Below are 19,787 nucleotides of genomic sequence, written 5' to 3' on the forward strand. Positions count from 1 at the left end.
ATATTTGTGATGGGAAGGGTGAAAGCTTCACTCAGGGTTGGACCGCAGAGGCTCAGCGCTTGGAGGCTGAGTTTGAACAGCCAGAGACCAGGGCTATTAGAGGGGCACAGCGTGTGGCCATAAGGATCAGGGATGCTTTGAGGCAGCAATTTGATGTTGAAAGCTACTAATATTTGTTGCTATGCTCGGGATTGCAGTGCTTGTAATGCTAGTAGGTGATTGGTGCACATGATGCAAGAAGAGGCCTTAACATAATTGTATGTTGTTTTGCAGTGCTGTTTTTGCTTTCAGTTAATAGAATAAAGATTGCTTTCAAACAAACACAATTCTTTTATTGAAAAACAACCACCAGAGGAGTCAAATAAAAAAAATCTGTGGACATGGGGGAAGGGAAGGTCTCAAGAGGAGGAGGAGGAGGGGTCCTGGGATGGCTACAGATTTGTGTATGTCCAGGGATCATACCCAACCTTCTCCTTTGGAGTATGATGCAGCGGGTGCTGTACTTCAGCAGAACCAAACTGCAGATGGATAGGTGTTGAGTGCAGTGGGTAGTGGGAGTCCACACTGCTGGATTGTGAGGAGGGAGGAGTGGAATGCTATGGGTAGAGAGTGGAGCCAGGAGGTTGATAACCGTGTGTTGCTGGTGTGTGGGAGGTGCATGGGAAAGAGTTTTGTGACAGCGCCTGCAGGGGAGGGCAGGCGCGGAGCTGCTTGGTTTGAAGAGCTAGTATTGCCTCTAGTGTGACTACTTGGCACTCCATAGCTTCTTTCTGGTGTGCCGCGTTGTCCTTTCGGTCCCTCTTCTCGCTGTCCCGCTGCTCCTTCAGTTATTTTTTCTCTGTGGTGGAGTGCATAATAACCTCATGCATAAAGTCCTCCGTAGTTCTTCTTGGACGCTTTCTAATTCTGCGCAGCCATTCTGCCGCCGATAACAAAGAGGGAGGCTGTGCTCCGAAGGTCATCTCTGTGAAGTTTAAATGCAACATTTTACAGAAGCAGTATTGTTTGCAACACAGACAACACTGATTCAGTACTTTAAAACACAGCCAGTACTCACACACCTGTCACTAACTGGCTGACCCCAGGCAAGCACCCATGAGCCACAAGACCCCCAAAATGGTGAGTAGCTGCAGGGGCAGGGTAAATCACTGTTCCCGGACCCTGCTGTACTCTGGGCACGTGGCTCTTGGCGAGAGCCAGCACTGTAGGGTGGACCTGATAATCATTCCTGTCCCCACACTTTCCACAGGAGATGATCATTATAGAAGATATCTTGCTGCTGAGGGTCAAGGGAGCAGCGAATCAAGGGAGGGTCTTCTCCAAGCCTCTAGCTTCCGCCCTGGCACCTATGCAGCTAACCTGTGGGCAGCAATTTCCCCCCATCTGTCATGACAAAGAGGCACGGGAAAGTTACTGTTCATGGGGCAAGAAAAAAAAGCAGCTCTGCTGAAGAAACTGTAGCAGTAGATTGCCCAGTATCTCCACGAGAGTTTCCTGGAGATCTGAGGGAGATTCCCATGAAGTGAGGGAGTGTATCAACAGCCTGTTCTGCCCTTCAGACTAGGCATGAGGTGGGAGTCAAGCCTGCTTTCTGCAACTCTCCTACCCCCAACAACTCGCTTCAGTAATTCCCAAAATCAGATCCACTTACCAGGGGCCTCCTCTCCTGTTTGTGCTTTGCCAAGATCCGACTGCTGTGATTGGCTAAGCTCCTCCAGGGTAGAAAAGAGCTCCTGACTGCATGCATCTCTGGCCTACAAGTCATCCTCTGCCTCTGGGACCCCTCCCCCTCTTGGTCCAAGATTGCCGCCTCCTCCTGGCTCGGTCCACTCTCGATTGGCACACAAGCCAACGAAGTATCCACAGGCTCCTTTGCAGTGGAGGTGAGGTCACCACAGAGTATTGTGTCCAGCTCTTTGTAGAACTGGTAGCTTGTGGGCGCAGCACCGGAGTGGCGGTTTGCCTCCTGTGCCTTATGGTAGGCATTCCGCAGCTCCTTCACTTTGACCCTGCACTGCAGGGTGTCCCAGTCGTGGCCCCTTTTTGTCATGCATCTAGAAATGCACCGTGGGTATCATAATTCTGATGGCTGGAGCACAGCTGTGAGTGCACTGCCTCCTCTCCCCAAATGCCGAGGAGGTCCAGCAGCTTGGCATTGCTCTAAGCAGAGGATCGCCTGGTGCATGGATCAGGCATGCCCACCTGGAAAGATGCACTGTGACTACGGCACGCATCACTGAGCAAACAGGAAGGGGACTTTCAAATTTGCAAAGGAATGTGCGGGATAGGGCTGACGGTTGATCACCTGAGGGCATGGCAGCTGAGTTCAAACCCATGGCCAGAGAGGTGAGAACAGGCAGTGTGGGACACCTCCCGGAGTTCCAGGCGCAGCTCTGTAATCACCACGGTGTCTACACGGGCACTGCAGTGCTGTAGCCCTGGTGCAGAAAGCTCTACGTCCCTTGGGGTGGTTTTTTTAGAGCACTGCATCTGCGTGGTTTCTGCGCACTATGTGGCTTGGCAGTGCGTACGCCTCGGGAGTTACAGCACTCAAAGCTGCTTTACTGCGCACAAACTTGCCAGTGGAGACGGGGCCTTGGGAAAGTTTTCAAGCCCTGCTCTGTGAAGCACTTTCTGAATGGAGCTCAGAGACCGTCTGGCAGGTTCCAGTGCTGCTTGTTCCACCTCCTCACTTTAAGAGCTGTCCAACCTCAATATTAGCAAGAGGAGCTCAGTTGGATGCCTGCAAAAGCGGCTGTAACAGGGGCGAGGCCAAGCTAGCTGCCTCCTCCAGTGCTACAGCGGCTTAGAAGCAGGAGGCCGCAGCAGGCTCATGACTTTCCCCTGTGAGCACTGGCAGTAAGGAGGGGGGTGCGGAGGAAGGGAAGGGAGGGCTCGGGAAAGGGCGGTGGGCCACCAGCGACCCGTTCAGCGGGGGGCTGTAGGGAGGCGGCTTGGGGCCTTCTGCCCTGCGAAGCGTAGCACTCTCGGAGCGGGCCGCGGGGGCTCGAGGCCTTGGGCAAGGAGCCGAGTGACCAGGGCGCATGATGACACCTGACAGTGGCCCTCAGCTGGCCCAGGCGGCGGCAGGCCGGTGGGGCAGCGGGCGGGGCGGGGCGAGGGGCAGCCCCAGGCGGGGGCGGGCTCTCCTCTAACCTCGCTCTCCCGCTTCCGTTCTCCGAGGAACCTCGGCCAGGAAAGCCGCGCTCCAGGGACCGCCGGGCCGGCTGAGAGCGGGGCAAAGCCCCAGGCGCTCCCTGCTCCGAGCCCGGCGGGCAGAGTGGCTCAGCCAGGCTGGGCTGGGGGCCGGGGCGCTGCAGCATCGCTTAGCCGCGACCAGCCTGGAGGGCGGGCTGTGCGTGCGCTGCGCGCCCCTCCCGCCGGGCAGGTCCCCCACCCCCACCCCAGCCGCCCGTGCCCACGTGACGCTGGCCCATCTGTTCAAGATGGCGGCGCCCAGGGCTGCCTGCACGCTGCTGAGCGGAGGTGAGTGAGTGAGTTCGCCACTCTGTGCCTGGCGGCGGCTAGTGAATGCCTGTGTAGGGAAGGGGAGGTGGCGTGGCGGTGAAAGTTTCCTTGTAAAACCCACTAACGTATCTTTCCCCGGAGGCGGCAGCCTTACCAAAAACACCACTTAGCAGAATCCTTCCTCCGCCCCCGAGAGAGACACAGTCCTCCCCCCACCCCGGAGACCGACTGTAACAAACCTATACAGCAAAATGATCTTCTCTCCACACTCCCCTGCTCGGGAGACGCTAACGCCCGCTGCTGGGCTCCCCTAGGGGAAGAAGGTGTAACACACACAACAAAATCACTGATCCCTGGGAGACGGACAGTGACGAACACTGTCATTTTCCTTGTCCAAGGAGGCGCGGTGTAACTCGCAACAACTTCATCCTCCTCCCCTTTTCCTTGATGGAGAGACTGTGTCTACGCTATAGAAATTTTGGGGGAAAATTCCCACTAGGTTTAACATTCTTGAGAGATGTTGTGTAGACAAGGTTTCAACGGCTGGACCTCTTTACTGCCATTGTAATTAATGGTAAAAGCAACTGTAACTGAACAATGGTAAAAATTGGTCCTGCCATGGGAAGCTTGTGTACACTTTCCTCTGTTATGCTCACACCATTTTAGTGGAACTAACAGAAATTTTATTTCTGAGTTTCTAGAGTAGACAATGCTTTTTATAGATGCACACATACAGAGAGTAAAATCCCACCTATACGTTCTAGGGAGTGTAAAACACACAGGAAAATATCCCTCTTTCAAAATCTTTTCAAGGGGAGGGATCTCTTCCTGTCCCTGCAGGCAGAGACTGTGACCCAAAATAACCCATTCCTACAAATGAAACTATTGTGCAGATATAGAAAACTCACCATACCCAAGGGAGAGGGGAACACAGTGCTGTACACCCCGACACACTACTACACACAAGGCACAAACAAACCCATTCCTACAGAAGGTCCCAGTCTACATCAGGATAACTTTCAAAAAAATTCTTCTGTTGCTTGCGCTGCATCAGCTCTACCAGAATTAGTCACTTTGGGAGCCTTAATATAAAATGGCAGCCTTCATACTGGGTATTACTGTCTGTGTTTATTAAACCAGCTCTGAGCAGGATTAGATGATGCGGTCTTAAAATCATATCAGGCCCAAAGTACTACTGAATACATAATATAAAGACACAGGATAATTATTTTCCTCTAACCATTCAGTTATAATTTCAGCTGTTGTTTGTATCAGCAATAGGTTCAATATATTGACAGAAGTGTGTGCATGCATCTCAGCTACCTCTTGTCTCCTTAATAAGGGTCCAATCGTGCAAACCCTCATAATTAGTGCTCACTCCGTACCTTTTTCCACACTGCCACCTATGTGCAGAATATGCTCCCCAAACTTATTTGCCAGGTCATCGCTCTCCCCTTGTTCAAATCCCTCCTAAAAGCACCACTTCTAACATGAAACCCACAAGAAGCGAGTCAGCCAAGACCATTTATTTTTATTTAAGTAGCATATTGATTAAAAACTATTTTAAAAAATTGTTCAGACATGCTATGCACTTACCTTTGCTGAGTAACTGTATAATCTTATTGCTGTGATTTCTATTGTTTTTCTCTCTGAACCCCTTCCCCACTTCGTTTTATTTTGTCACATGATATAAGATTGGAAGCTGTTTCAGGCAACCATGTTTTTGAGGGGTTGCAAATTAATAATCCTATCAAAGTACTTGCTTGAGTAAGAATTGGTCTCTAAATCTGTAAGGAGTGAGAAATAATGGTCTTTCATGAAGGAAAAGTTCTTTCATGTTCTGGAAAAGTCTATTAAATAATCTGTTACAATAACAGAGCATAAACTGAAAATATTAGAACCATTAACTGTAACATTAAGCCAAACTCTGCATGCTTCCAACTAAAGCATAAGGTTAGAGCTAATACATAACAAAAGTTCAGTCTCCTTTCTCTTGTATAAGGAGCCCATATCTTCTGCCATACTTCTTGTTTTAAGTCTATACAACAGTTTTGGAGCAGGCTTTGAGTTTGAAAATATAAAAGTCCTTTGTATATAACCCTGAACTTTGAAGGGCAGAAATGTCAGTTTCTTTAGTGATGAATGTTTGTATCAGTAAGGAAATTTTACTTTACTCAAGTCTGTAAAAAGCCACCCGGTTTGTCCTTCAGATTCAAACTCTTAGTTATTTATTTTTATTCCTGGTACCTGTTGGATCTTCCCTCTGTCATTCACATCCATTCTTTTCCCTGAGCTATGCGGTAGCGCTGCTCTGTGTATAAAGAATCATTTTCTGGCTTGAGTCTCAAATTAATTGGATTTTAACGTAACAGTTTAGAGGGCTTCACGCTGTCACTTTTCTCTAAATTTCAGAAGCTTCAAAACCTGGCAAGGTTTTCCAGGGCTTCTAGTCTAGCATGTCTTGCTTTGAGTGCTTTATTTCACCAATTTCTGCTTTTGTAGCTGGGACCTCTGCAGCCATCTTGCTTGGCACTTTCTTTCTCCCTGTGGGTGCAAACTTGTGTCTGTTATCCATTTTATTGTCCCAAGTTATTTTTATTTTGTTTAGATATCAAACCTCCTCTCAGGGCACCTTACTTTATCTAGTTTCCTTCTCAGTTCTGCTTTATGAGACGTTTGTAAACCAAAACCACCAAAGCGTTTGTGTAGGGCTGATTTTCCCTGAACTGGACAGCCCAGTTTAAAAGATTGCTGTTGAGCTAAGGGAATCTATTCCATCTAAATTGAATATAAATTACCTTGTTTTTGTCAGCTGTGCCTTTCTGATATCTTTTAATGGATTTTTAAAAATATTTTGATAAATTATGAAAAAGGATTGTTCATTGTGATGGAACTGTTTCTAGAAACTGGGAAAATAAGCATATCTGAAAACCTTGCATATTGGGAATTTGAATGCTGGGTAAATACCCTCCACCAATTATCAAAGAAACTTGATTGGGGAGCATACTCTTTTTTTTAGAAAACTGTGTATTTTTAATGTTAATAAAAGTTGAATTATTGTGATAGGTATGCTTGTGGAAAGATAAAAATCTCTTTTATATTCTAAAAGTAAACGTTACTACAAATTGATTCAAATAGCGCCTGCTTTACTGTCTGTAGAATTGCATTTTAAAACTTTTAAAACATGATTGAAACTCCTGTGCAATGAGAACTGGTTTACAATAGTATGAGTGGTCTGCACAAATGCAGGTGGGGGCAGAACTGCATTAGATGTACACTTTAAAAAAACTGTTTGAGACAAGCCTTACAATTATCCTGAACTCAATTTTGCTACAACTATGTTTGAACCATATTAATAAGAGTTTTACAGCCAGTGAAGAGAAGATCTAATTGTATTTGCCAATTTAACAACTTAATGGAAAAGGTGAAAGTGCTCTGTCTTTAACAAAGACATCCTGGATCCCAGATTATTTATTTTGTGTTTATAGTACCACCTAGATACTCTTACTAAAATCCTGGTGCTAGACGCTATATGTATATATAGTACAGAGACAAGGTGGTTGAGAGATAATACCTTTTGCTGGACCAACAACTTCTGTTGGTGAAAGAGACACGTTTTCAAGCTTACACAGAGTTCATCTTCAGGTCTGAGAAAGGTACTCCAGAGTGTCACAGCTAAATACAAGGTGGAACACATTGTTAAGCATAAGGAGTTATGTTTTTGCCAGAAGCTGGGAATGGGCGATAGGGAATGGATCAGAACAGGTAATCATACTCTTACTAAAATCTAACCCAGTATCCTGACCACTGCTGGAAGACAGGATACTGGGCTAGATGGACCTTTAATCTGATGGTTGTTCTTATGTACATGTTGCAAGAGACCATTCGAGGTGAAGTGGGCAGTTAACACCTCTGCTGTCCGAGGACAAAGGAGGGTTAGTGGGTTGCAGCTTGTTGTAACAAGCCATAAATCCAGTGTCTTTATTGAGTCCATGGCTTTTAGTGTCAAACAATGTTATGAATTTAAGCTCCCAGGCTCATCTTTTGAAGGTGTTGGGTAGGTTGCCTTTGTGGGCAAGGGCTAAGAGGTCAGATATAGAGTGATAGTTTTGTGAAAAGTGTTTGACCATGAGTGATATTGTCGTTTTGTCTTTTATCATTTTTCTGTGTGAGTTCATTCGAGAGTCTAGTGATTCTCTCGTTTCATCCACATAGTTGTTATTGGGGCATTTAGTGCACGTGATGAGGTATGCCACATATTGTGATAGGCATGTGTAGGACTCAAGAATCCTGAATGATGGGTTGTGGAGCGTCTTGATCATCGTAGCAATGGAGATATTCTGTAGGTTTTGGCAGTCTGGTGCTGCTTTGAGATAGCGTGTCTTGGTCAGCTTGCTTCTGATGATGGGCTTGGCAAGGCTGGGGGTTTGTTTGGAGGTGCAAAGAGAGAGTTTGGGAAAGATTTCTTTAAGGATGCGGTCCCCACTGAGTATCAGTTATAATAGTTTAATGACACCCCAGATGGATTCCAGTGTGGGATGGAAGGTGACTGCTGGGGTATGCTATTGGTGTTTTTTGTGTTTTTTCTTTCTTCTGTATTGAAGCAGGTTCTTTCAGGGTATTTGTGTGTCCTTGCTTGGTGACCACGGTTTTAAGTGTGTTAAGGTGTCCTGGGCCTTCTCCTTGGAACGTATTCTGTGGTATCTCTGAGCTTTGCTGTAGATAACAGATTTCTTGATGTGCTCGATGTGGTTACTGGATCTGTGAAGGTACGTGTGGTGATCTATGGGTTTCTTGTATATAGTTGTCTGTAGGATTCCATTGTTGAAGCTGATGTTGGTTTGGAAGTGTTCTAGAGAGAGGGTGAAGTTGTGGTGGAAATCTGTGCAGGAGTATAGGTTGTCTGTCCAGGGGATGAAAATATCATTGATGTTACTGAGATATATCATTGGTTTCATGGTGCATTTGTCCAATAATTCTTCTTCAAGGTGGCTTACTGGGGACCCATTCTAGTCCCCATGGCTATTCTCATGGTTTGGACAGTGCTTGTTGCTGAATGTAAAATTTTTATGGGTGAGGATGAAATGGATGAGTTTGGCGATGTGTTTGGGGTGGATATCTGAATGTTTTCCATTGTCTTGTGGCTATTTGAGGCAGGGAGCAGTGCCATCATCGTGAGGGATGTTGATGTAGAGGTGATTTCTGTGATGACAACCAGGATGATTACATCAATGAGGCCAACCTACAACTCTCTGACACCACCTGCTATAAAGAACTCAAAGAATACCCCATACCATAATTCACCCAAGAATTTAAGGATATCATCAAATCTTTCCCCAAACAACTCCAAGAGAAACTCTGCAACCCCATCCCCAGGGACCTTCTGCAGTGCTGTGATGAAATACCGCCCACAACACACCTTTCAAGATCCATGGGTCCTCCACATGCCTATCACAACATGTGGTGTACCTCATCCAGTGCACTAAATAACTCTGTGGGTGATACAAGAATATCACTATGTTCTTGAATGAACTCTCAAAAAAATGATAAAAGGCAAAAAGACCATATAACCCATGGGTGAACAGCTTTCACAAAACAGTAGTCACTTCATATTTGACCTCTTAGTCCTTGTCCTGGGACCAGGGGAGTGTGCAAGGAGGGGGTGGGGGCAAGCAGGGGCACGTGTCCCCCCCGCTCCCCCAATTGGTAGGGGCAGAGAACTCCAGAGCTGGGGCAGGGAGTGCGAGCTCCTCTGGCCCTGGGCTGGGGTGGGAGATGACAGCTCCTCTGACCCTGGAGCCACGGCGGGGGGAAACCAGCTCCTCCAGCTGCTGGGGGAGAGTGAGCGCCACTGGCCCGGGGCTGTGGAGGGTGGGGAGTAGAGCCAGCTCCACCGGCCTGGCCGTGGGAGGGAGAGTCAGCTCCTCTGGCTGCAGGGGAGAGGGACAAGCCAGCTCCTCTGGTCCTGCGGGGCACAGAAAGTGCCCATCCAAAAGCGGCCAAATTTTTATTCCTGTACACACCCCTGCTTGGGACCAACATGGCTACAACAACACTGCAGACAACATATATATAGTACAACGCCCACTGCCCCAAAGAGCTCATTGGCTAAATAAACAAGACTAAAGAGTGGGGGGAAAGGAATTATCTCCATTTTACAGACAGAGAATTGAAACAAAGAGAGTCTGTGGCACAGCCAGTCTCCAGAGTCCCACATAAGTGTCTTAACCACTAAACTACCCTTCCCTTAAATTACTCATTGATGTTAAATAGCTGGCCAAAAACTCTAAACAAACAAACAAAAAAGTTCTTAAACAGCCTGACTAAAAATGTCTTCCACTCAGTTGCTGAACTGTCACTTTCTTGGTTCAAGGCCAGTCCTTGCCTACAGACAGCCCCCAACCTGAAGCAAATACTCACCAGCAACCACATACCACACAACAGAACCACTAACCCAGGAACCTATCCTTGCAACAAAGCCCGTTGCCAACTGTGCCCACGTATCTATTCAGGGGACACCATCACAGGGCCTAATAACATCAGCCACACCATCAGAGGCTTGTTCACCTGCACATCCACCAATGTGATATATGCCATCATGTGCCAGCAATGCCCCTCTGCCATGTACATTGGTCAAACTGGACAGTCTCTACGTAAAAGAATAAATGGACACAAATCAGATGTCAAGAATTATAACATTCATAAACCAGTCGGAGAACACTTCAGTCTCTCTGGTCACGCAATCACAGACATGAAGGTTGCTATCTTAAAACAAAAAAACTTCAAATCCAGACTCCAGTGAGAAACTGCTGAATTGGAATTCATTTGCAAATTGGATACTATTAATTTAGGCTTAAATAGAGACTGGGAATGGCTAAGTCATTATGCAAGGTAGCCTATTTCCCCTTGTTTTTTCCTACCCCACCCCCAGACGTTCTGGTTAAACTTGGATTTATGCTGGAAATGGCCCACCTTGATTATCATACACATTGTAAGGAGAGTGGTCAGTTTGGATGAGCTATTACCAGCAGGAGAGTGAGTTTGTGTGTGTGTGGGGTGTGTGTGTGTGTGTGTGTGAGAAAACCTGGATTTGTGCTGGAAATGGCCCACCTTGATTATCATGCACATTGTAGGGAGAGTGGTCACTTTGGATGAACTATTACTAGCAGGAGAGTGAGTTTGTGTGTGTATGGGGGTGGAGGGTGAGAAAACCTGGATTTGTGCTGGAAATGGCCCACCTTGATTTTCATACACATTGTAAGGAGAGTGATCACTTTAGATAAGCTAGTAATAGCAGGAGAGTGGGGTGGGAGGAGGTATTGTTTCATGGTCTCTGTGTATATAATGTCTTCTGCAGTTTCCACAGTATGCATCCGATGAAGTGAGCTGTAGCTCACAAAAGCTTATGCTCAAATAAATTGGTTAGTCTCTAAGGTGCCACAAGTACTCCTTTTCTTTTTGCGAATACAGACTAACACGGCTGTTACTCTGAAACCTTGGTTCTCCTAGTTTCACTAGTTCTCCAGTCACCATAGAGCCTATCGGGCTGGAAGAGATTTGAATTTCTAATAGAAAAAATAGGGATAGGGAATTGATATAATTAAAATAATAATAAAACCAGGCCTTCGGTATACACTATAAAGAAGGAAAAAACGATGAATGCTTTTTTTTCCCCCCCTTTACACTCTCCCCAACCGCTCTTTTTTAACTCCCTACCACAGGCTTTCACTTAATTTCTCTGAGAATGAGAATTAATGGTTTGACTTCAGGGCCTGCCTCTAGTGATACTATAACAGAATATTCCTGTAAACTCTAGTATGCTCACCACATACTTACCCTCAAATTTTCTTCATCTATATTAAGATATCTTGCAGTGGACGCATCCATAGATCATATTCCTATATGCAAGAAAAAAGATAGTTTTTTCTACTTAAGCTACCATATATTGTGAAGATACAGTGTGTAATACTAAAGATACAGCATATATGAAATGGTTAGTTATGGTCACATCTAATAATAGTTATGCAGCTGAAAAACAGACTGATTTCTACAGGATGCCCATATCTGTATTTATCTCTACCAAACAGGCATGAAAACTTGCAAGCTCCAATTTTGAAAATATATTATTCCTACTGTTAGCTAAGGTTAGCTGGGAAAATAAAGCAGCTACAAACTATATTTTCCTCCAATTATATATCCTTACCAGTTCTTAGATTTTACATTATTAAAACTGAACAAATAAAAATCTAATTTACTCTTCACTGTTCGTTTTTTGATTTTCTCATAGAGATAGGCCCAACTTGTCCAGATTAGGATCTGAACTTCCTCAAAATTTAGGAGTGTTTGAATCCAAGGTTTAGGTATTTGCCCATTTTTACTACATCCATCTCGCTCAACTGAATGATGGCACTAGATCACTCAGTTTCATTTTTTGATTCTCCTAACCTAGTACAGTGGTGTTTGTATTTCCAGCATTACAGGGCCATGTTAAAATGAACAAACAACTGTTTTTACTGACATTTAAACAAAAGTAAAATGGGCTTAAAGTAAGATGACTGTGCCCCTTTAAAATAGGGACCAGCTTTCTGTGTTTTGATAGTGTCCTCATTTCACTTTAGCTTTCACACTGAATTTCATTCTTTAGTCCTGAAGTCACTTATAACAGTCATAGGCAAAAATATCACAATATATGTACCAGTGGAGTTCTAATATACTATGTCGCATATGTTTTGTAGCCCTGGAAAACTGTTTCATTCTGACAAAATTCCAAGTTCGTTTTGTGCACTCTCAAGGCTGATAGAAGCAAAAAACAAGCAAGCAAGCAAACAACAATGCCAGCATTCTGATTTGTATTTGATAAGGCTAAAGTCTGAAGTTTTTGTCTTTAAATGGTGGAATTGTTCTGTGTAAAATCTGGCCACAGCTGAAGTAGAACCAGAAAGAAAATTGTTTTCTAGTTTTAGATCCTATCCAGTGTGGTTTTTGACTGTCTTGAACCAAGAGCAAATGAAAACTCACAGTTTTCAACATGAGGAGTGTTAACAGTCACAATTTTGCTGTCCCAACCCAATTAGATAGTCTTTTAAAAGCAACAAATGTTATTTTACGTGATCTATAACTTCAGAGAATGTTTGTTTACATTAAAACTGTTTCTAGAATCCATAGCTGTAGGTAATTTTCAGAATTATCAAGGTACAAAAAAATTTATCAAGGTACAAAAGAAAATGAGGTACAAAAAAATTTAAATGAACACATTTTCATAGCATTTAGAAATTGTTTTAAAAATATTTTAATGAAGGAGGGGAAGAGTAGATTCCATTGCTTATTTGCTTTTTCATGCCACTTTATTGGATGGTGAGATCTTGAGCCTTCATTTGTTTTTTGGTGGTTGTTGCAATTGTAGGCTTTTGCAATTAAAATGAAGTGTTAGTGGCTAACTTCTTTTATTAAATACATGAGAAAGTTACTGAAAGTATACAAGGAGTTGTCTGTGTTGTGTACAGTCTCTGTTTTACAGTTATGACATCCTATAGAAAGAGACTGTTCAACTAAAGTAGTGTTTTAATTTCATTTTTTAGATTTTAGTTACACATGTCTGGCAGGATCCCTGATCACTGCTGTTACCTGGTGGCGCCTAGACTTCATCAAACAGTCTACCTAGACCTAGGCCCAGATGGACTGTTGTAACTGATAAACATGATCCCCTCTGTTAAGGAATCTAAGACCTATAGTACCAGAATTCCCAAGGAAGTTGAGCTGTAGCTCACGAAAGCTCAGGCTCAAATAAATTGGTTAGTCGCTAAGGTGCCACAAGTACTCCTTTTCTTTTTGTGTTCAAGCTTTGGCTCTTGCTTTTATTATTTTATTTGCTGGTGTTACATGGTATCATGTTATACCCATGGGCTAGTGTACATCACCATTAGTGAAACCTCTTTTGGGTTTTTGGTAATTAAGGGAAAAGGATTCTTTTAAAAATAGAATAAATACAAACACAGTCAACAGTTTATTCAGTGAAAGAAGTTATCTTGATATCTCTTGATTACTGCTTACCAAAAAAGTGACAAATTATTAAATAAAATAATAAATATGTTACTTTTAGCTCTGTAGTTATCTGCTGATCTTTGACAATATTACTACCATTGTTTATACTAACAGAATTTAACTGGTAGACACAATTACATTAATTTTGATCTTACATGTTTTATTTCTCTAGTCTGGTTCATAGTCTCTTTATAATGGTATACTATTTAGACATTATACAAATATATTATTATTAGCTGCATAATATTATCTTGGTGGATCTTTCATTAGAAAATATTTTAAAATTTGTTATGATTGCAGGGTGAGTGTTAGCATTCAATGTAATTAAACTTAATTGCATTTCCTGTTTGGTTTATTTTTAGTTTGCTTCTACATGCCTTTATTTTCATCTGGGGCTGTAAGTTTGTTGTGCATATATAAGGAAAATATGGATTTGGTATGGCAGAAGCAAAAGCCATAGGATTTTGTTTAAAAATAAGCCATAATTATAACCTCAGGCCATACTACTTTAAAACAAAATAAAAACCACTTTAGTTTTAGAGGACGCTTTTTAACTGTTTGCATACTCAACAGCTGCCTCTTCATGTTGTTTAGGACTCTGTCTCCTTGCTTGTTCTTTTTTCTTATTTTTTTATTTTTTTTATTTAAAGTTTTAGAGGGCCAATATGAAGTGGCTTCTTTTCCCTACATCAGCTGTTCTGTCCAGGTGAGCCAGGCATCCCTTCAGAGAACATTCATTACTTTTTCTGCCTGTGACACTTCCTGGGGATGTCCAGGGGTGTGAGCAGGGATCCTAGTTTTCCATGATGAAAAAACCAAAATTCTCTGACAGAAAAACATAAAAATCCATGTTTTTCCATGATTAAAATGAAACGCTGAACTTTAGTTTCCCTCGACTGGGGCTCAGACTATCATGTACTTGCTTCATGAACAGAACATCCCAGCCACGCCTGGCTATAATACACTGGAAGAATTTGGGGTGAGCTTCAGTTAACACAGAGAGCCGGAGAATGAGGCTCAGATAAACAGGTTTCTAATGTATATGGTTATTATTTTTCACAAAATGTAAAAACTAAAGATTCTGTGTAAAAACGCAAATTCCACATTTTTCCATGGCAAACAGATTTCTAGAATCCCTGGTTGTGAGGCATCTTGCTGCCACTTGCCCTTAGTGTGAGGACATCTTGTCTGTGCCTGCTGGGGTCAGCTCGATGACTCCATCAGCTATTGGCAACACTAGTACTCACCGGCCCCTTTCTCTTTCTTCATGCAGGTTAGTGAAAGGCGCACTCCACCCCCCGAGTCCTCTCAGAACCCCCCTGCAGTGTCAAGGCCCTGATCTACTAGACGTTCTCAGAAGTACTGTTCCCAAAGGAATAGTACACGATCACCACAGCTTACTTGTTAGACCACATCTTGGCTTAACCTTAGATTTGTTTATAGTGAAAACAAATATAAGTCTATTTAACAAAGAAAGAAGATTGAAATGATAGCAAGCAGAAATATTTGAAACAGAGTTACATATAAAATAAAATCATAACACACGTATTAGAGCCCAAACTTAACTACAGTAATAGGACATTATTATGTCATAAAAGCAAAAGCTCACCCCAAATCCTTCCAGCGTACTATAGCCAGGCTTGGCTGGGATGTTCTGTTCATGAAGCAAGCCCACTGTCTGCTTACTTCTTAGGTAAAAGATACCAGGGTGGTCCTTTGCAAGCCCAGATATATCAAAATAGTCCTTTGAGCTTTATCCATAAACTGGACACCGTCCTGCTGTGTGTTCCTTCCTGTAGATTTTATCATATCTTGTTAATTTCAGAATTTTGATTAGCTGGTGGATTTATATGCAGATAGGTATCCATTGCATATACAATACTCAGTTTGCATATAGCCCAACAGATAGATAAGCAGCCCCTGCGTGCCTGAAAGGAACATATATGTCTTCTCCTGGTGACCTGCTTCAACTCTCAGACCTTAATAACATAATTTTCAGTATAGGTACATAACTCCTTAAATACTATCTTTGCATACGTTTCAGAATGGTTAGGATGACCAGGGTGTTACTGGCTCTCAGTAGAGACCGCACATGACATCCTTCAGTGAATTATTATGCATATAACTGATCCAGAATCCCTTAGGACAGGCTAACAAAGAAAATAACAGAACGCCACTAGCTGTCACCTTCAGCCCCCAACTAAAACCCCTCCAACGCATTATTAAGGATCTACAACCTATCCTGAAGGATGACCCAACACTCTCACAAATCTTGGGAGACGGGCCAGTCCTTGCCTACAGACAGCCCCCCAACCTGAAGCAAATACTCACCAGCAACCACATACCACACAACAGAACCACTAATCCAGGAACCTATCCTTGCAACAAAGCCCGTTGCCAACTGTGCCCACATATCTATTCAGGGGACACCATCACAGGGCCTAATAACATCAGCCACACTATCAGAGGCTCGTTCACCTGCACATCCACCAATGTGATATATGCCATCATGTGCCAGCAATGCCCCTCTGCCATGTACATTGGTCAAACTAGACAGTCTCTACGTAAAAGAATAAATGGACACAAATCAGATGTCAAGAATTATAACATTCATAAACCAGTCGGAGAACACTTCAATCTCTCTGGTCACGCGATTACAGACATGAAAGTTGTGATATTACAACAAAAAAACTTCAAAACCAGACTCCAGCGAGAGACTTGAATTGGAATTCATTTGCAAATTGGATACAATTAACTTAGGCTTGAATAGAGACTGGGAGTGGCTAAGTCATTATGCAAGGTAACCTATTTCCCCTTGTTTTTTCCTACCCCTCCCCATTCCTCAGACATTCTTGTTAAACCCTGGATTTGTGCTGGAAATGGCCCACCTTGATTATCATACACATTGTAAGGAGAGTGATCACTTTAGATAAGCTATTACCAGCAGGAGAGTGGGGGGGGCGGGGAGAGAAAACCTTTTGTAGTGGTAAACACCCATTTTTTCATGCTTTGTGTGTATAAAAAGATCTTCTGTACTTTCCACAGTATGCATCCGATGAAGTGAGCTGTAGCTCACGAAAGCTTATGCTCAAATAAATTGGTTAGTCTCTAAGGTGCCACAAGTACTCCTTTTCTTTTTGTGAAACTCTGTGCTCCTTGAGCATTCTGCCAGATGAAATCGAGAGGTTCCTGGTTTGCACTGCCAAACAGGTTTTAATCCCCTTACTCCCTTATCTTTTCTCATATATATTCATTGCACTAACTGTTTATCCCATTGTACATTTGTACATATAATAATAGCCTGAGAAATATCGAAATAAGTGTTCATTACAGCAACCACCATAACATTTGAAAGGTTAAAGGTGATCTGTGATGGGAAAAAATTGGGCATGTGCCCATTGTTCCTTCTTTATGATATATATTTATTTACAAAGAAAGCTTTTTAAAAAAAATTGGGTTTTGTTTACTCTGGAAGACTCTACCGTGACTGGAGCACTTATGAAGTTCTGGTATCACATGAGGCAAGAGGCTGAAAGTTGAGCTGTTGGGAGAGGAAAGAATTGTCAGACTACTTAACACTTTTATTTTTACATATTTAACTCCAATGTCTAACAAACATTTCGGAGAATATTTTAGCACCCTCCTCCCCACCCCTTCAAGTAAACCAGTCTTGATGTACTTAATATTTCTGAGGTAAAAAACAGGATAACCACAAAGAGGGCATAATCCCATTAAAAAAATATCCATTGCAGGTGAACAATAATGGGGAGTTGTTGTGGCTGCAAGATAAAGGTAGAGCCATGCTCATCACAGAAGAGTTTATATTCTATATAAACAAGGCAGACAAAGCATGGGAGAGAAAGTATAGGCACAGAAAGATGAACTGACCATGGTCACCATCACACAGTAGATCAGGGCAGAGCTTGAAATAAAAATCAGTTCTCCCAAGACCTTTTCCAGTGCTGTGTCTATTGGACCATCCTGCTCATTTTCAGACATGATAGGAGATCTTGTTATTCTGCCCAGCATCCCCTTCTCAATAGGACAGGTTCTCCTTTCCACAGCTGTACATATGTGAAAGGTGTGATCTGAGCACAGGACTAGGAGCCAAAAATCTTTGGATTCTGATCCCAGCTCTGATAATATGTGGCAATGACAAATCACTTAATCTCTTTGTCTGTTTCTCCACTTACAGAATGGAGATGTTTACCTATCTCACCAGTGTGCTGTGAAGGTTAACGATTTGTTTGTAAAGTACTTGAAGATGAAAAGCGCTGTAAAAATGCTAACTAGTAGTATTATGTGTGAGCTCTTCATAAGTGCATAATGGCTGTTTGCCTGCACAATATTTAAAGCAATTTGTAACACCCCAAGTATGAAAGGCACTACATGAGATCAAAGTCTAGTTTTCTGTTGTCATTTACAAACGTTCTCTCATATTTTGTGTCCAGGGGTTTTTAACATGGAAGTTAGTCCATATCTCCCTCCTATGCTGTCTCTAGCAAAAATCTGAACTTCAAAATGGTTTTTAAAATTGAACAACAGGAACTCTTTTTCAGAAAAGTAAAAGTTAAGTCTTCATAGGACAGGGATCTATTTTCATTCCGTTCCCTTCTCTCTCCCTCACTGCACACTCTTGTTTCTTCCTTTCTAACATCTCTCAAATGTTTCATCTCCTTCCTTTCTGCCAAAAGCCTTGTCCATCTCTTGCCTTGACTACTACAATCTTTCCCACCCCAATGGCCTGCTCACCTTCAGTCCGTCTGAAAGACTGCCACTAAAATCCTCTTCCTCTCTTGTCACTTGCATCATGTCTGTTCACTGGCTCTCTCCTCACTTTCCATGTTTATCATTATGGCAATGCCTAAAGGCCAACCAAGAAGACAATGAAGGAGAGGGAGGATTGGGGGAAGCAGCCAATCCACACAGGGCAGAGAAAGTCAGAGAAGTTTCTACAGTTTTGACTGGAATGTCCTAATGTGGAAAAAGGTCCCTGCTTTGGCTGCTTGTTGCTACTGGCTGGAGTCTGGCTGGCTCCTCTCTGCACCTTTTCCCCAAGGCTGTTGTGTGGGGGAGAAGCACCACCTGGATCCTAATGCCCTTAGAGTGTGTGTGGGAAGTCTCCCCTGTATAGATCTGGGTCCAGGAGGTGTAGCATGACTGATTACTGTCTTCTTCTCACTTTCCGCATTATCTCACTCCCAACACCTCATGCTGTTTGCTCTACCCACGACTCCTTTTTATCTTTCTTCTACTCTTGGTTTTTTGTCTTCTTCCATGATGCATCCTGTCCTTGGAACTGTCTTCCTTTTCTAGGTTTCACAGTAACAGCCATGTTAGTCTGTATTCGCAAAAAGAGAAGGATTACTTGTGGCACCTTAGAGACTAACCAATTTATTTGAGCATAAGCTTTCGTGAGCTACAGCTCACTTCTGACCACATTCAGTTTGTAAGGATCCATCCTTGAGACACAGTTCTTTTGGATATCCTGCCGACAGTGATCCACTCAGGAAGAAAACAACACAGAAAACTCAAACCAAAAGCAACAGTGCACCACTTTGAGACTGGACCTTCTGGTCCTTGATCACCTTTATGTATTTGCACTGTATGGTCTGTCCAATTTAAATTGTAAACTCCTCAGCTTAGGGGCCTCATCTTGCAAATGCTTATTTTTGTAAGTATGGGTTTTCAGGATCAGGACGTAAGTATTAAAAAAAACCCCAACAAAACAAATGCTCCAGTCTTGTAAAGACAAGTTTACAATTACTCATGTGAGAAGTACCACTGACTTCTCTATTACTACTTGTGAGCAAAGTTGTGCACTTGTGTAAGTTCTTTCAGGACTGGAGGTAGGTGGAATAGAAGGCAGTAAGTATCTCTACTGAGCCGAGTTAAGGTTCTTTGGATTTTTGCACAAACAAAAAATTCCAGTCTGTGGCTGTGTTACTATATAGTATATTAAGCAGTATCAAAATTGTTTGTTTAAACTTAGTTATTTTCAGTTTTTAATGTGTTTTAAATGAACTATGTACAGGAGTAACCATCTTTGGAGTAACATTTACCAATCTTAACTGTTACTCAGTGAAGTTTCATTGTTTCATTTCATTTGTGGAAAGTTGAGAGACCAAGAATACTAGCAAAAAGAAAAGGAGTACTTGTGGCACCTTAGAGGCTAACAAATTTATTTGAGCATAAGCTTTCGTGAGCTACAGCTCACTTCATCGGATGCATGCAGTGGAAAAAAACAGGAATACTAGCACTCTCTAGGCTATTTTTTG

At 43.0% G+C, this 19,787-nt stretch overlaps 1 protein-coding gene and 1 long non-coding RNA gene across 5 annotated transcripts in view; one reads left to right on the plus strand and one right to left on the minus strand.

The window, feature by feature from the left end:
* Window positions 1–310: 310 nt before the first annotated feature.
* LOC140895641 (uncharacterized) lies at window positions 311–3,424 on the minus strand. The gene is made up of 2 exons (XR_012154290.1): window positions 1,652–3,424; window positions 311–964 (listed from the first exon to the last, which is right to left on the minus strand). It is a non-coding gene; the product is annotated as an uncharacterized lncRNA (long non-coding RNA).
* Window positions 2,819–19,787, plus strand: part of METAP1D (methionyl aminopeptidase type 1D, mitochondrial) — a 74,653-nt gene continuing 57,684 nt past the window's right edge. For 2 of the 4 annotated variants that reach the window (XM_073305839.1, XM_073305842.1), the window contains exon 1: window positions 3,177–3,486. In XM_073305839.1, coding sequence (XP_073161940.1) covers window positions 3,447–3,486 — 40 coding nt within the window. In that variant the 5' untranslated portion in view covers window positions 3,177–3,446. Of the gene's footprint in view, window positions 2,847–3,176; window positions 3,487–19,787 lie in introns of those variants that run through there. The other 2 variants (XM_073305840.1, XM_073305838.1) reach the window with 2 other exon arrangements.

The sequence above is a fragment of the Lepidochelys kempii genome, chromosome 11 (assembly GCF_965140265.1).
Source record: "Lepidochelys kempii isolate rLepKem1 chromosome 11, rLepKem1.hap2, whole genome shotgun sequence".
NCBI classification, from domain to species: Eukaryota; Metazoa; Chordata; order Testudines; family Cheloniidae; genus Lepidochelys; species Lepidochelys kempii.